The 18,500-nt window shown below is 42.9% G+C and overlaps 1 protein-coding gene across 1 annotated transcript in view; it reads right to left on the reverse strand.

The window, feature by feature from the left end:
* The window catches only part of galnt18b (UDP-N-acetyl-alpha-D-galactosamine:polypeptide N-acetylgalactosaminyltransferase 18b), a 361,705-nt gene extending 349,500 nt beyond the window's left edge, over positions 1–12,205 (reverse strand). The window contains exon 1 of the mRNA XM_084337404.1: positions 11,791–12,205. Coding sequence (XP_084193530.1) covers positions 11,791–12,028 — 238 coding nt within the window. The 5' untranslated portion in view covers positions 12,029–12,205. The remainder of the gene's footprint in view (positions 1–11,790) is intronic.
* Between the last annotated feature and the right edge of the window lie 6,295 nt (positions 12,206–18,500).

Genomic DNA, 18,500 nt, shown 5'->3' on the forward strand with positions numbered 1-18,500 from the left:
CCGCCCCGATTAACCATATACGGTAATGGATGGAACACCCCCATGAAATGTGGAAAAGTGGACTAACCCAAGCGAACTCTGAGAGACTTCACTGAGAGCGAGATTGATCACCGAGGTCCGACCAACAACTTGAACGTATAATCTTCGGTGCGCCGGGAGCCAAGGATGTTGACTGACCCAGTCCTGCTACAGAACCAGCACATTGACAGAAATAAATGACAAGAGATGACCCGACATTAAGCACCGTAATGACTGAAATTAACGCCAACTCTGCGCTCTACAATGCCTATTGTGTGCGCTCGTCATGAGCCCGTGGTTCTGATCAGAGTCATTATGGCTTCAGTGGATAACCCTGATCTACATTGTGATGTTTTAGATACCCCAGTAATAACATTACAATTGAATTAAATACAATTAGGCCTGAATGAGACTCCGGCCACCGGCACATTATCAGCCAAAATGTGCGTTTATTGATGGAGCAAACTCTGAGAGATTGTTCACAGAGGCGCTGCCGAACCAAGATATAATATGATGTGTATAATATAATGTGTGTAGAGGCATATGATACAATCTATTTCGTTGTTGGTATTAGGTAGCCTATGAATTACATATAATAGCAGCCAGCCTACATTATTATGCAACAGTAACTTGCGCATATATAACACACAGCCCTGCGAAGCCTGCATACAGTAAACTAACTTGATCATTAATCTAGCTGTTGTATCTTTACGCTTATGAAAACATTAAATAATATGTATAGGCTATAGGCCGCCTATATTCTCAAATGGCTTAATGGCTATCCGAGTCCTCGATATCCTCGCGGACGGACCAGTATTTATATGATCATATCATATTCATATTCATATCACAGCCTACCAGCATGTAATACGTTCTTTGTTAAACTCAACTCGTTATTATTTTGCGCATAGATTGCAGAAATGCGGGAACGTTTTGATTTAGGCTTTGACATTGTAAAACTAAATAAGTGAAATTCTGTAATATCACCCACACGATATATGCTCTGTGTCCAGAGCATGTATGCTTTTCATTCATAAGACACATTTATTGCAAGGGTTTTGTATACACATACACAAATAACCTCTGTCTGTTCTCGTTGCAATGCGTTTTTATATCGTGGGTGTTCATATGACTTGTATTCTGCTTACAGCTTCGGGGTTCCACTTATTACGTTTAACAATGGCAAAGCCTTTTAAATATAATCAAAATGTTCCTGTATTTCTGCAATATATGCGCAAAATAATAACGAGTTGAGTTACGCAGAGCACAGTCAGTGCTTATTTCCGCGTTGTGAAAATATTCTACCACTGGCGCCACCTACGCATGGTCCGACCTGTGCTTAAATATACGCACAAAGTCAAGAACAAGTTCAAATAGATAAATCCCACACTTTGCTTAGGAATGGTCGTACGCACGGCTTAAGCACATATCTGTGCGTACGTCAGGTTGATACATGAGGGCCCAGGAGTCACACATCACTACTCTTAACTCCGGCGAGAAGTAACAGAATGAAAATGGATGGATGGATGGATGGATACAGTGCCGTCTGTGCGAGATATAAACCTGAGCCCCCCCCCCCCCCCCAAGGTAAAAGTAAAAAAAAAAAGTAATATAATATTTTTTTTGCATACAGTCAACGTATTCTTAAATGATAGCGCTGCCCGAGGCTGGGCATATGATACAGTCAACGTATTCTTAAATAATAGCGCTGCCCGAGGCTGGGCATATGATACAGTCAACGTATTCTTAAATAATAGCGGTGCCCGAGGCTGGGCATACAGTCAACATATTCTTAAATAATAGCGCTGCCCGAGGCTGGGCATATGATACAGTCAACGTAGGGGTGGACGGTATAAACGGTATAAACGGTATGAATTTGCTCTACGGTATGGATTTTGACTATACCGTGTAACCGGTAGTGCAGCTCTAAAATAGCAATGACGTCATGTAACCACAGCGCGACTATTTCACTCGCATTTGCCCCTAAAAATAGATAGAATTAGTCATAGATAATAGATATGTGCGAACTGGAAAAAGTTATTTAGGAGGCTTCGCGCAGTGGGCGTGCCAGCCCCTCCCGCACGCATGTAAACACGGGTCTAGTAGTCTAGTGGGACGGGACACGGCACACGGGAGGACGGCGGCGTCTCCCTGAGCTAACGTTAGCTTAGCTACCGTTACAAAATGACCCAGTCAACTATTCACTTTTAGTTTAATACATGATGAGGCATTGTCTAACCGAACGGTATCTAGTCGGCCAGCTACCGATAGCTCCTGACATCAACAAACGCTCCATCAAGTCTAGTAGAGACGTGTATGATAGCTCCGTTAGCTGTTAGCTCACGTTAACGCAAGTTAGTTCACCGTTCAAAACGAAATGTCCCATTGAACTAAATAATTCACTGAGGCGTTGTATTAACGTTATATATCCGGCTAGCAGTAGCTACAGATAGCTCCTGATATCAATGTCTTATAAGTTATAACACTGATTCGATGCGTATTCGAGCTGAGGGCTTGCTAACGTTATACCAATACAATAGGGTCCAGGTGCAGCGCCGGAGAATCCTGGCCGTAGCTCTGCTCGAGGCTACTCGAGTATAGGTCCAGGTGCAGCTCCGGAGAATCCTGGCCGTAGCTGGAGGCTACTAGAGTACACACAGACAGTGGAGCTTGTTGCGTGGTGGCGATGTCTCGCAGATAATACAAGTACAAGTCTAATTATATAATATATATATTTTATAAAAAAAAAAAAGAGGGGAGCTCCAGTAGCTCACCACGTACCGCAAGCGCTATTTCAGCGCCGTGGACAACCGTGCTCGTCACGGATCTGGGGCTTAGCGAGTTTGCATCCCGACTGCAGCCGTGCCTTTCCCAGAGTGTCTTCCCCCCCATCTGAACCCTTTCAGCCTGTTTCTGTCGGTCAACCTTGACCAGTATAAATGTGATAAACACATAAAAGAGCCAGGCCAAAGTTATAAAAAAAAAAAAAAAAAAAAAAAAAATTATATAAAATAAAAAAACTGATTCTGATTTTATCAAAAACGATGATACCGTGATATATACCGTTACCGTCTATGCTTCAAATTATACCGTGATATAAATTTTAGACCATACCGTCCACCCCTAAGTCAACGTATTCTTAAATAATAGCGCTGCCCGAGGCTTAGTGGCAATGCACCTGTACAGTCGTACACCTGGCAGTAACAGGGAAAATGCATGAAACGGAACCCGATAAACAAGCTTAAAGCCAGGTAAATTTTTCAAGCACGACATGCACATTTGCAGTTTTGCCTTATTTGAATCGAACTCTATAAGCTTAGTACACACGTCACAAACTGCACGAGCACAGTGTGAGCAGACCCTTGCATGATGCAACACACAGAGTGAGAGAGAGCGCGAGAGAGAGAGCGCGAGAGAGAGCAAGAGAGAGAGCAAGAGAGAGAGAGCAAGAGAGAGACAAAGAGAGAGAGACAGTGTGTGAGAGAGACAGAGTGTGTGAGAGAGAGAGAGAGATCCACGGCGGGAACAGAATAGATTGCATTAAAAACTCACTAAACGTCCAAGAGGAAGGAGACAACCGTGGAGATGATAAAGTTCACCAGTCCATATTGTCCCCCCCGTTGGGATGCACTTGGGAGTCTGTTCCTAGGTTATCTGCCACACGTTAGCACTCGATAACATAGCTAACGCTAGTTAGCTGTCCCTGCCTTTAGCTAAGCCGACATGGCTAGCCTGACTGAACTTGCTAACACGCAACAACTTTCATCTTCAGTCCATCTGCCGAAAGTCCTCTTCGTCTTGGCATAACCTAATCACTATACTTGGTATTGATAAGCTTACAGCACGCAGCGTTATTTCTTCTGCTCCGATGCTGCACAGCGCTCCCGTGGATAGCACCGAATAGTAGAGCTGCCGCGATAACGGCATTACCGCGGTATCGCTGTTGCATCACGCTCACCGCAGAGTTAGGCTGAATACCGCGTCACCGCTGTTTTTTATCATAATAATAAAGTTGGCTTGCGGCTTTGCAGATATACCCTACTCGGTTCCAAGCGACCCTATTGGGTAGAAGTTAGGGCTGGGCGATATGGAAAAAAAATCATATCGCGATAACGATATGATAATTTTATTTTATTTCTCGATAATTATCGAATTGTTATAAGTATAAAAAAAATTCAATTTTTTTATTTTATTTTTTTTTAAACAACAGATGTATGTTTATTTTGCAGCAATTCTTTGTCATTGCCGCCATCTTTAGTGTTACATCCCCTCACACTCCAGTTCTCAGGCTGCAGCTGGTTTAAAAGCTAAAGTAAACCGGCTTCTCTGCTGGCTGTGGCTCCAGAGGAGTTGAACAGTTCTGGCTCTGCTAGTTTATTTTCGATCTTTTGGCGCTTTTTTGGTGGACAAACCACCGCACATGTGTACTGTGACTCGTGACTGGAGTTTAGTTCTGCTAGCACACATAGCCTACTGTGTACAGACGGTTTCAAAATGTATTTTAAATTAGAAAGCAAACAAAATAAATGGACAAGAGAAAAAGAAATCTGAATTTGGTCAGTATTGTCATTTGGACAAGCAAAGCCATTACTTTAAGTTGCAGGCAAGAAAGACAAGTCTGTCCACTGTCTCTGGTTTTAAAACTGCACTGTTGCAGGTAAAAAAATAAAAAAAAAAAAAAAAAAAAAAAAAAAAACGATTTTTCGATTTTTTTTTTATTTCGATATTCGATATCGATTATTAAAATATATCGCGATATTTATCGTTATCGTTATATCGCCCAGCCCTAGTAGAAGTGGTACCAGAAAAGTCATGTGAAACATTGCAGACCACTGACTGGTCAGAAGAGAGACGCGTCACAGTTTGGAGGCTCTGAACAAAAACAGAACGCCGCCATCTTTACTGCCTCGCTAAGGATGCATTTCATTCAGGATTTGTTTGCGACAGAACCAAGTGCAATAAACAAAAAATAATGGATTCACTGTGTATTCTGCCTTATTTATTGATGAAACAAAACCGACATCAACCCAATTTACCACCGAGCGGAGAGTTTAGTGTCACAACAAGATCGCTGATGTGTTAAGTTTGTTGTTGTTATTAGCCTAATACTACCGTCAGCCGATATACACGAGAGGTAACGTTAAACCCGGGTTGCTTGGTAGAATACACAATGAGAGGTAACGTTAGCTTTGGCAGAATAGACGCAACGAGAGTATGGTTAATGTTGTTATTGATTGATTTAAACTGTGTTAAACTCTGGCTTGCTGCAAGCCCTCGGACATGGCTAATTGGCTATGCCCACGGAGCTTTCAGTGTACACAAGCGAGCGGCACCGCCTGCATCCCCACACGGAGACAAACGGAGTAGTACCTGGCTGCAGTGGAAAAGGAACGAAGTACCAGGTGCATAAAGCGGGTCGAGTCGAGTAGGTACTATGCAGTGGAAAAGCGCCATTAGACTAGAGGCAGGCTATAAGAGTAGACTATTAAAAAAAAAAAAAATGCATTAAAACTTTTTTTTTTTTTTTGTGCGCACTGTGCGGTAATAACCGCGTGGTAGGAAATATTTCGCAAATCTGTGCGGTAAGGAAAATATCAATACCGCGGCAGCTCTACCGAATAGTCAGACCCCGTACATGTAAGTTATGTAACCCCTCCCCTCGTTGAAACCAATAGTATATCTGCAGAGTCGCAGAGCTCCAATAGTGTGTCCAGGGACCGAAACTAAAGCCTGCCGCCCGCCAGGGGCGGTCTGTTTTTACCTTTGGCGCATGACACTTAGAGGGCTGCCCGCCGTGTGGCGTGTAGACGTGTAGTTCATAAGCAGGCCCCTAAAAATATTTGTATGCGAACGGTAAAAATCAATTACGCGCACGCTGTGCGAATACAGATTATAGCCTCTCTCGTCTTTTTTTTCCTCCGCTGCGAGATCGTTAAAAAACTACAAGTCCCACATTGCACTCAAGCCAACGGTCCAATCACAGTAGAGTGAAGTGACTGGTTTCATGGGAAATAAAGCAAATGACCAATCGGAAGCTCTAATTTTTCTTGTTTACTTCCTGAAACTCCGCGATCAGGGCTCTCGTTTTCCGAGACACCAACTTATTATAGTCTCTCTTACCAATAGCAATAGATTTTAGAACACCTAGATTTATCGATAGCAATAGTAATATAACGTTAATGCAACAAAACGAATGCCTTGCTTTGTTAATCATAACGTTGATGCAGTAGCGTATGTCGGTGTGTTGGCTGTAACGGACATGACAATAACATAACGTGTACACATTAAAATTGCGATAATCTATTCTAACATTTTCAAATCGATGCAGTTGAATTTCCCCCTTAGGATCGATGCATTGTTACACCCCTACACCAAAGTAACTGGCCCACTGTGTATCTGTGTATAATAACTTGGCTAGCGTTATCAACAGCAGAGGTGGGCAATGGGTCCAGCTGCAGCACCGGAGTGCAAGCGATGTGATGTAATTGGCAGACTCGACTGTCAATCAATGGTCTACCTGACACGCAAACTCAAACAATGTTTCTGTACTGGAGGTGTGATTGATTGATTGATTGAAAACTTTATTAACAGATTGCAGAATGGGTACAATACAGTACAGCTCAATACACACAATTGTTAAGGGGATGCAGACCAGAGAAAGACTTTCGTCTTGTTTACATCAGGGTCCCCCATTTCAATTAATCAGGAAAGTGTACAGTAGGAAAGTGTACAGTATTTCAATAGGCAACCCTGAAAGGATTATTTTTCTAGAAGAGCAACACAGCCAAAACAGACAGTGGAGCTGTTTGCAGATAGCAAGCATTTTGACTTATTGCGTGGTGGCGATGTCTCGCAGATAGGGATGGGTATCGTTAGGATTTTATCGATACTACTACTCCTATCGATACTGCTTAACGGTTCGGTACTTTATCGATACTCTTATCGGTTCTTTTTGATAATTTTTTTATGATTTTTATATTTGCAGTTGAGAGCATTGGTCATCTCCCTACAGTAAAGATTAGAAATGATTGAATTATTGTAAATTTGTGTGGAGTGGTGGGAATAGCCGCTTCAATAATAACTTATAACAACAACAGACAAGTTAGACAACTATGTATACAAAAAAAACGATATACACTGAATGATTAGTTGTTACCTAAAGTCCTTGGACTCCACTGTAGAGAACGGGTGCAGGCCTTTGACAACAAACTTTGTCACAGCCCTGTGGCCCCTGTGACACTCGTTCACCCTATCCTCTGTCATCTTTCCTCTAGCTGCTAGGGAGAAAGGACTTTGGGTGGCACTGGTGGAGGTAGAGGGAGGATGTGTGGTGGGCTCACTGGCCTGGGACAAATTGGTGGCTGACCTCAGCTTGACGATCTATAAAAAGTTTTTAGATTGTAGTATTTGTAGCTAAACAATTATTGTGTTTATTAGCCTATTTGTAATAATTCGTTATTAGCCTAGGAAACTCCGTATCTTGGCTTACCGGCTGCAGTGGACGTGGATGCAGATGGACCACTGCGCGCAAGGCAGTCGAATACGGCGCATTTCTGCACACTAATATAGTGTTTTGCAAACAAATGTTTTGATAGATTGCTCGTATTGCCACCCTTACTGGCAAATGTTTTGTTGCACTTGTGAACGCTTCGCTCTATCCGCCATCACGACTCAGTCCATGCAGAGCTGTCTGTGTCTGTGTGCAGCGCGCGTCGGCACGGAGACAGCGCTGAGATGCTTCCAGCTGCAGCACATCAGGTGTGCGGGGCTTGTATGTGCGGGGCTTGTAAGCGCTGCTGTCTGACGTGCTGCAGCTGCATACTATTGACAGCGCTTTCATTAAGGAGTACCCGTATGTATGTGTAGCGCGACTCGCGAGGAGTGTGTAATAATGACTCGCTGCGACTCGCTTCTCGTGCAGAGACAGAGAGAGGAGAGATCGTTCGCAACTTTTAAATAATAATAATAATAATAATAATAATAATTTCTCTAGAGTATCGATAGCAGTACCGAGGACGTCGGAGCTTATAAATACTCCGGTATTTTCTAATATAGTACCGGTTCCCGTTTAAAACCGGGGTCCGGGGGGCATCCCTACTCGCAGATAATACAACTACAAGTATGATTATATAATATATATTTTATTTAAAAAAAAAATTTATATATAAAATATATATTGGCAGGTAAGAAATATGCGTGGCGGGTAGACTCTTCCCATCTACCCGCCACTGGCCGGTGAGTCAAAAAGTTAATTTCGCTCCCTGAGTGTGTCTGCAGAGCCGCAGAGCTCCAATAGTATATCTGCAGAGCCCGGAACAAGTCAGACACATTCTACAAACGTGTCTAATGTGAAATATATAAGCATGTAAGCAAAACTAGATTTTAAGTCTGTGATGGAAAGTGATTGTTAACATTATATTTTTTTTATAAAAATGTTTAAAAAAAAATAATAAAAAAAATAAATAAAAAAAAGTATTTTTATTTATTTTTTGCGAGACCCCCCTCCCCGCGAGGCCCTGTGCGACCATACTGCTCGCACACCCCTTGAGGCGGCCCTGGATGGATAGTTAGCTCGCCATCAGTGTGCAGCTGTCGGCGTTGAAACAAACTAAACATTTCCCCCCCCTTCCAATCTACCAGCCGTCTGTATTCCTGATTTAAATTGATTTAAGAGACAATAAGATTAAAAGCTTGAGGGGAAATCTGTAACTTATGAGTAGCATTAAGAGGAAATGGGACGGGAAAACATTAGATAACATTATATTAGTCCGCATTAGATGCAGTGTTCCTGCTACCTAGGGTACCTTTGATCGCCCTTCTACACCATCTAGAAATGTGGTGTAATGATTACTGGCTCTGCCCGCGGCTCGGTGGCTGCTGATACAGATTCTCAATGAGGCAGACTACCTAGAATGCCCTCTGATCATCGGCCACAGGTGCTTTTTCAAGAGTCCACAGCCACCCCCTGCATCAGGGCTTTTTTCCCCACATCCGCCATCCATAATTACGCTGCTTCTCAAAAAGGACATTGAACAAGAGAACTGTCATATTGCCAGACAGACATAGAAAAAGGTGTGTGTCATGTTGCCACAGCAACATAATATAAGACAAGATATTCCTTTATTGAACCCCTTGGGGAAATTCAGGCATCATAGCAGCATGGGGGAGGGGGGTACAAGTATGGGCAGGGTAATAGTAGAAAGACATATGTAATATTGGCAATCCAATTAGATCTGAATATCTAACATGATGTTTCTAAACAACCATTTCACTGTAAAACTCACCTGTTTAAACACATTCTGAAATGGGAGAGATTCAGGCAAGCCATGAAGAGAGTAGCAAGCCATGATGAAGAGTAGCAAGCCATGAAGAGGAGTGGCAAGCCATGATGAAGAGTACCAAGCCATGATGAAGAGTAGAAAGCCATGAAGAGAGTAGCAAGCCATGATGAAGAGAGTAGCAAGCCATGATGAAGAGTAGCAAGCCATGAAGAGGAGTGGCAAGCCATGATGAAGAGTACCAAGCCATGATGAAGAGTAGAAAGCCATGAAGAGAGTAGCAAGCCATGATGAAGAGAGTAGCAAGCCATGATGAAGAGTAGCAAGCCATGAAGAGGAGTGGCAAGCCATGATGAAGAGTACCAAGCCATGATGAAGAGTAGCAAGCCGTGATGAAGAGAGTGAGTAGCAAGCCATGATGAAGAGAGTAGCAAGCCATGATGAAGAGTAGCAAGCCGTGATGAAGAGTAGCAAGCCGTGATGAAGAGTAGCAAGCCATGATGAAGAGTAGCAAGCCATGATGAAGAGTAGCAAGCCATGATGAAGAGAGTAGCATGCCATGATGAAGAGAGTAGCAAGCCATGATGAAGAGAGTAGCAAGCCGTGATGAAGAGTAGCAAGCCATGATGAAGAGTAGCAAGCCATGATGAAGAGTAGCAAGCCATGATGAAGAGTAGCATGCCATGATGAAGAGAGTAGCATGCCATGATGAAGAGAGTAGCAAGCCGTGATGAAGAGTAGCATGCCATGATGAAGAGTAGCAAGCCATGATGAAGAGAGTAGCATGCCATGATGAAGAGAGTAGCAAGCCATGATGAAGAGAGTAGCATGCCATGAAGAGTGTAGCAAGCCATGATGAAGAGTAGCAAGCCGTGATGAAGAGTAGCAAGCCATGATGAAGAGAGTAGAAAGCTGTGATGAGTAGCAAGCCATGATGAAGAGGAGTAGCAAGCCACGATGAAGAGAGTAGCAAGCCATGATGAAGAATATTTAATTTAATCTGTATTCTAAGTGTTCCCTTGCCTCACCAGCCAAACATAATATTGCATTGCAAAGATACATTGTGAAATAAATAATGCAAGATTTCTTTCTGACTTGAAGGCTAATTGTTATGTGTCTGCCAACAAAATAATTATTAGAATTACTTGAGTCTAACCTATGTTCATTATCACACCTCATTGATTCTTAAACTAGGACAAAACTGATTTTGTTTATTGGGTAAAAATCTTACATTTGTCCATAATATTTTTAGACGAAGGCCTATTACAGTGAAATAATAGGCTTAATTAGTCATGCTGCCATTGATACAGGTATTTTCTTGCTATGGAAGCATTTTGTTTCTGTGCCACAGTGCATTGGTATTCATTAATATCGATCTCCGTAAATACCACATTTTCCTTTTAGAGTAAAACATGTCCATTTGAGAGATAAAGCAACAGCAGCGCCTTCACACTGCACTGCTAAAGACAAACTGTGAAATGTAAAGCTGGCTCCAGGTGGAATGTTTACTTAAGTGACCTGCCAAGTCTAGAGCCTCACGCAGCTTAGTACAGCATAGCCTACAGTAGTTTCTATCAGCATGTGCCCAACGTCTCTGTACCTATGTTGTGCAATTTAAAAAATGGAACACGGCCATTATGTGTCCACTTGCGCTGACAAGAACATAGCCAACAATGACACAGAGGATGATGGGAACTGTGTGAGCTCGAGTTATACCGGCAGTGTAACTGTACGCTGAAACTGTTGGAAAGGCCAGGAAGGAATTTTGAGTAAAGAATTCCAGACATTCTCGTGAAAGTGGAACAAACCAAAGTAAATGAAAAAAAAGGACATTTAATATGTAGTGCAAAAACAACTACCAAAAGAGGATTGCAGGTGGTATTACAGTAATTCCATGAATCCCACCCATTCATTAAAAAGCATGCAACAAGGATGAATGAAGCATTCACAAACATGTCAGCAAATTACCACTGCAAGCCGTTCATGTAGGCAGAGATGCTGGATGGAAATAGAAACGCACACAGCATGATGCGCCGTGGCTGTACGTAGCCTTTATTTACAGGTACAGGCTACACTAACAGCACAATGCTTACTGAAGGGGAAAACTGTCCACTGTATGCATCTTTAGAAAGAAGGTGGATTTAGATTAATGTGCAATGGATATGAGAATAAGCAATGCCTGTATACATAGGTAGCCTATACATTATAACAGGTAATGTGGTGGGGCAGAAACCGGGCTTTGCAGTGTTATTTGCTCGGTAGGCTATAAAAAAAAGTTTAAGCAGCCTTATTCCAGATATTATTATTATATTAGCTTACCAAATTGAGGAAAAAACGGTAGCACATTTTCAGTCAGTCGCAAATTCAAAACGCACCTTTGACTGATAAAAGTGGGACCAAAATCAAAGTGACCTGTTCCTGTATACAATTCAGAATGCAACATGATCGCGGCAAGCAGGTACAGTAGCAAACTTCATAACGCTGATGACCTTACCTTGTATGTGCTGGTTCACCACATTTTCCAGTCGATCTAGCCTCTCAATGATCCGGAGAGTGTCACCTTTTTTATCACCTTCCAACTTTTTCTCGGGTACGGGCAGAGGGACTTTGATGTACACATTCGCGATGTAATTAGTAACCCACCCAACATACAGTAGACACACAATGTTGGTCATGCCACTCAGAATCACGCATGTAGACACCAGCGTTTTGGTTCTCCTGGTGCAAGCCATGCCGACATCCCTCCACGCAGCCTGCAGGATCCCGTTAACCAGAGGACAAGGCGACAGTCGCCCACAAGAAACCTGGAATGTACGCGCGTCACTTTAGAAGAGGCGGTTATAGCCGAATCATTTCCTCGACTGACGATGCAAGCTCCGTCTTTTCCGGTTATTTTGTATAGGTTGGGATGGTGGTGGCGACTGGCGACAATGTCAAATATCTACAGGTGAAGCACGCTCCCCGTTTCTCCCCATTGTCAATGTGTGCTGTTCCAGTTGGATCAGTTGGATCAGGAGGACCAACGACAGAGATGAAGCGCCATGCGTTCTGCTCCGGCCAATGGGATCGGATAATGGGGAGTGGGGACTGTCCTTCATCATACAGTAAGCATCGAGTGATATAGACTCAAATGTGGGCGGGCCTAAAACGTACCTTTCTTCCATAATAAACAACACAAAGTAAACTATTAAAAGGTAACCGTTACTGAGAGCTTACACTGTGCATATGTTTTTCTGAGTGTATCACGGATATATAGGAGCTTTTAGTTTGTAGCATTTGGCATAATGATTATGGATGCATTGTGATGTGTGATTGATTGATTGATTGAAAACTTTATTAACAGATTGCAGAATGGGTACAGTACAGTACAGCTCAATACATACAATTGTTAAGGGGATGCAGACCAGAGAAAGACTTTCGTCTTGTTTACATCAGGGTCCCCCATTTTCAATTCATCATAACATGACACACATGACATACAGATAGACAGTACTGTCTGCTACATCTATACATTTATGACATACCAGATTTGCAAATACAGTACTGTTTGTGATACAAAAAGAGTCCAGAAAAGAGAGTAATATACATTTGCCGTAGAAACTGTACATTGGAGGAGGTTGGGTAGGTGGGGTGGCCGGGTGGGGTGGGGTTGGGTGGCTGGGGGGGGGGGGGGGGGGGGGGGGGGGGGAACTGTACATTGGAGGTGGTTGGGTGGGGTGGGTGGGGGGGGGGGGTTGGGTAGCGGGTGGGTGGGGAACACTGTACACTGTACATTGGAATATTGGAATATTGACAAAGCCATCAATATGAATTACAATGAACAGCTTTTGAACAGGGAGCACCACCACTGCAACCCTTACAAAAACATATCATGGTGAAATGTTTAGTTAAGTTTTACCATGGTATTAATAATTTACCATGGTAAAAGTGTAAATGTATCACTAATGGTACCATATTTTGTGCTTAAATAATACCATGTATGTATACCGGTATTTCCATATTTTCTTGCCATTATCATGCAGTTGTGAAAATTCTGGAAGGTAGTGTCAGTGCCACCTACTGGGCAAGAGGATTGGCTGGGTTGGTTCAACCGGATGTATGGCACACATTGTATGTTCTGACTCCACTAGTAAAGTGAGTGAAATGCATTCCTGACTTCTGAGTGGATTTATCTATGAATACATTGGGTAACTACACAAGAAGAGGCTGGGTAGAGGACGTCTGTGATTGGAGCGGAGTGAGAGGCGGAGTCACGGAGTTGGAGAGAAGAAGTGGGGACAGAATGGGTTGGAGAGTGATAGGCAACCTTCGGAACGAAGAAGCCACCTAATGATGATGAGTACTTCCGGCTTGGACAGACGTTCCAACGAACACAATTGTCAGTGTTTGTATTGTGGGTGGGAAGCCAGTGGTGTATGAGTCCTGGTCGTTGCAATAGTGACTCCTACTGGTTCAGCAGGGAGGGGATCTGGGGGAGATAGCGTGAACCCCCACTCACGTTAAGCTCTCCCAGTGAAACTCCTAGCCAACAGGTGAAAAGAAGCGGCTGGCGACTCCACATCGGAGGAGGCATGTGGAAGTCTACACCCTCCCCAGACCAACAGAGGATACATGTGGTAGTCTACACCCTCCTCAGACCAACAGAGGATACATGTGGCAGTCTACACCCTCGCCAGACCGTCAGAGGAGACATGTGGTAGTCTACACCCTCCCCAGACTGACAGAGGAGACATGCAGTAGTCCACACCCTCCCCAGACAGACAGAGGAGACATGTGGTAGTCTATACCCTGCCCAGACCGACAGAGGAGACATGTGGTAATCTATACCCTGCCCAGACAGACAGAGGAGACATGTGGTAGTCTACACCCCCCACCAGACCAACAGAGGAGACATGTGGTATAGGCTTGGGAGGTATGACGGTATTACGGTATACCAGGGTATTTAGAAATCCCGACGGTATTGAAAACCAATACCGTCAAAATCACAGATCCGTTTCAGTTTATATTACAGTGAAACGGAGTTTTAACTGTGGTTGGTTGTAGTGCACTGCACACACGCGCCAGCAGAGGGCGAGACCAGTCCTCACTAGTGGAGCGAGCCGCAGAGCTGGTTGTCTACACACAGGAGGAGGAGGGGAAACCCTGCTTCACTGGAAATTAAATGAGAGTCGAGACACGCTTACCGTTGCTGCGGGCTAACTGGCTGTTCTGAGAGCTAACTGTTGTGTATGTGTATCACAACGGTGGTCACGCTTTACGGTAATGTTGCGACAGTGCTGTGAAAATACCGTAAAGCGTTGTGGTAACGAGAGTGTGTGTTGTTGTGGACTGGTGGAGCAAGCAAATAAACGGTAAAACGTTACGTCGCAGTCCGGTGCGTTTTTGAATACACAATACTAACGTTACTAGTACTAGGGTGCTGCGGGGCTCCTGGCTACCATTCTGAGAGTTAACGTTAGTATTACTAGGATGCTGCGGGCTTCTGGCTAGTGGCTACCATTCTGAGAGTTAATGATAGTAGCACCGCACCGTAGATACCGCCCAGGCCTAATGTGGTAGTCTACACCCTCCCCAGATCAACAGAGGATAGCGCAACAACCAGGACCATGATACACAGATAATTCACGTAACAACTTAATTGGGGAGAAAATGTCACACCCAAAAAAATTATATTACATTTAAGATAAGATAAGATAAGATATTCCTTTATTGATCAGGGTATATAAAGCCACAGGGCGCTGATGACAAGCTGTGACAGCTGCGGGATGAAATTGATCATTGCTCCAGAAGCGTGTGGTGGGGAGAGCACCAATCAACACGGCACCTTACAGGAAAGGAGCGTGTGGCGGGGAATGCAATTAATCAACAAAATACCTTAAAGGAACGGAGCGTGTGGGTGGGGAGCGGACCAAACCTCACACATGGATCCTCTGTAGTATGTGCCTTCTCAATTATTGTGGAATGACAATTCTATTTGTCATTAGCAACAGTCCATCAACAACACTCAGTTCACCTCTGATGTCGTGGAACAGTGGACAGGAACCTACAGGCCATCCATTTTGCATGTTTCCAATGATACATTGCAGCTCTGTGTCTTTTGCTGTTTCTTCAGCTATTTGTCTGGACTTTGTGTCTGATACAGGAAGCGCAGCAGCCACCATGTTGACATGGTTTTGAACATCTTCTTCAGTCGTGCTCACACCTTTCCCTGTGGGTGCCCGTGAGAGCGCATCGGCGAGTATCAGGTGTTTTCCTGGTGTGTAGATCAGCTCAAAGTCGTATCTCTGCATTTTCATCATCATGCGCTAAATCCTTGGCGACATTTCATTTAAGTTTTTTTTTATGATTGCAACCAAAGGACGATGATCTGTCTCTACAGTGAAGGAGGGTAGGCCATATATGTAGCTGTGAAACCTCTCTAGGCCAAACACTAACCCTAGGCATTCTTTTTCGATTTGTGCATATCTACACTCTGTCTCTGTCATGGACCTGGATGCATAGGCCACTGGTTTCCAATGCTCACCTTCAGCCTGTAGGAGTACTCCTCCAATTCCGTCCTTGGAGGCATCCGTCGACACTTTGATCCTCTTCGTCGAGTCATAGAATGCCAACACAGGTGCAGTTGTCAGTGTCTCTTTGAGCCTCTGCCACTCATGCTCATGTTTGGATGCCCATTTGAACTCATCCCCTTTATGCAGGAGCTCACGAATACAGGCTGTCTTTGCAGATAGGTTAGGAATGAATTTACCTGTCCAGTTCTTTTTTAACACGGTCTCTCAGTGGTGCCGGAACTCTTCGTGCAGCATGCACCACTGGCTGTGCATTTGCTTTCAGCTGGATTTTATATGTGAATGGCAATACACCAAAACCCTTGTAGACATCTGCAAAGTTCTGTACTATTGAGTCAACAGAGTCATTTGGAGAGCAATGAGCATCAAATTTCTCAAACACTTTATCCAAATTTATGTTATCCGCTTCCTCTTCATACACAAATGTATTGTACACTTCTATGGCCTGTGGGCCTGCTATTGTTAGAAGTAATGCTACCTTCCTGGAATCCAACTTGTTTTCCAGTCCCAAGGCCACAAGGTATAGCTGGAACTGCTGTTTGAAGGTACGCCAGTTGCTGTCGACATTTCCAGTTAGTTTCAAACTCTCCGGTGGCTTTAAGGAATCCATGCCACCTGTCACAATGTAGTTTTTACTCCTGGTACCATGTTTTGTTCAGTGGTTCAATTATGAGTTGAGTCCTTGCTCATGAACACCAGTACTTTATTTTACTACCACAGCACAAGTTACATGTTATCTCCAGATGGTCGTTCTTACTTCCTGGATGTTCTACTTATCAGAGCCTATCATGAATGAATGAATGAATGAAAACTTTATTTAACAGATTGCAGAATGGGTACAATACAGTACGGCTCAATACATACAATTGTTAAGGGGATGCAGACCTGAGAAAGACGTTTGTCTTGTTTCCATCAGGGTCCCCCATCATACTGACACCTAGTGGTGCAAAGTAATCATAACATCCTTAATCATCACAACCAGGTTACAGACTTTTGGGGACAGAGCCTTCAGCGTGGCGTCCCCTACCCTCTGGAACTCTCTCCCCCCCGAAATCCGCAACGCCCCAACCCTGGACACCTTCAAATCCACTCTAAAAACACACCTCTTCAACAAGGCTTTTCCCCATCAGTTAGTTTAGATTAGATTAGATTTAGACATTTGATCTATTATTATTATTATTATTATTATTATTATTATTATTTTATTATTATTATTATTATTATTATTATTATTATTATTATTATTATTATTATTATTATTATTATTATTATTATTATTATTATTATTATTATTATTATTATTATTATTATTATTATTATTATTATGTGGATAAAATAACCATCTTGGTTGGCATTTTGAGAAACAGTGAAACTGTCTCATTTTGCACAGAAGGTGGTTCTACACATTACAAGCCTACTACACTTGACCTTAACTCATTGACCGCCGGGGATTAGACGGGTCCCGTTCTAGCACTGCCACGCTTTAAAATATAGGAGTGCGTCACCTTGTTTGTAGAGCTATAACTATATTCTATATTATAGCGCCTATGGATACAATACTATGGCCCATTTGACGTCACCTATCTATCGTTCAATATATGAAAAAGAATTTATTTTTCATCCATACGTTCCGTGTTATACCATGGTGAACCTGTTAATCTGTAGACCGTTTTCGCCTAAAGGTACATGCCTAAATAAATGGAAGATTGCTCCACTTCTGCAAGGTCAATTTGCATGTTCTTGGTATCTAGGAACATCTAGGGACCTGGGGGTATGTATTTCCAGTGTCAGAAATATTGTGTCTGTTACTAGGCTGAGTAAATTGTAATGAAGAAAAGGAGAATATAAATTATGATATATGATTTTTGCATCTTTGATCAAAAATGTATACGGGTAGGAGAAAATGCTCACTGAGCTCATTCACCACCTTATTGAGATCATGTGTACAAAAAATCTAAGCAAATGAACCGCGGGAAGATGATTAAACAGAAGGATTTGTAGATACAGTAATGAATGATAATCGACTTTAATTATAAATTCATATTTGACCTTGAACTTGACCTTGACCTTATTATGGCCAAATCATACATCTATGGATAGGGAAAATGCTCCTCTTTCCAATGGCAGGGTTGAATCTGGATTTAGTCATTTCTTGCTTCTTTCTTCATCGGTAAAAATGAAAATATACACTTTGACTACTGTTTTTGATAGGGTTATGGTCTTTACTCTTGGCTACAAAAAAATAATATTTAAAAACATTGACCTCTTAACATCCAAGGGCCCACATGTGGACGATTCTTTGCCGACCTCTAGTGGCTCGGGTGTGCATTTCTTTTAATACAATATATAGATAGAATTAAAGCCCTATTTGTTGCCTGTCGATTGCCCTTTCAGGTGACAAAGTCCGTTCAGCGGTTCTCGAGTTACATGCCGATATGTGAGGCGTCCCCCAAAGTACGCAAAAGTACACATTACCACCCCCGACTCCCGGGGCTCTAGCTCCGTCAATCATTTGGCGATCTCGAAAATCTTTGCAGAGGGTTGTAGCCAATGAGTGTGGCTTCCCAATGATATCCCAAGGGATCTAATACGGTCTCTATTGATCGATTTATGATAAAGAAAAGTCCCCTATAGG

The sequence above is a fragment of the Notolepis coatsorum genome (assembly GCF_963971535.1).
Source record: "Notolepis coatsorum genome assembly, chromosome: 20".
NCBI classification, from domain to species: domain Eukaryota; kingdom Metazoa; phylum Chordata; class Actinopteri; order Aulopiformes; family Paralepididae; genus Notolepis; species Notolepis coatsorum.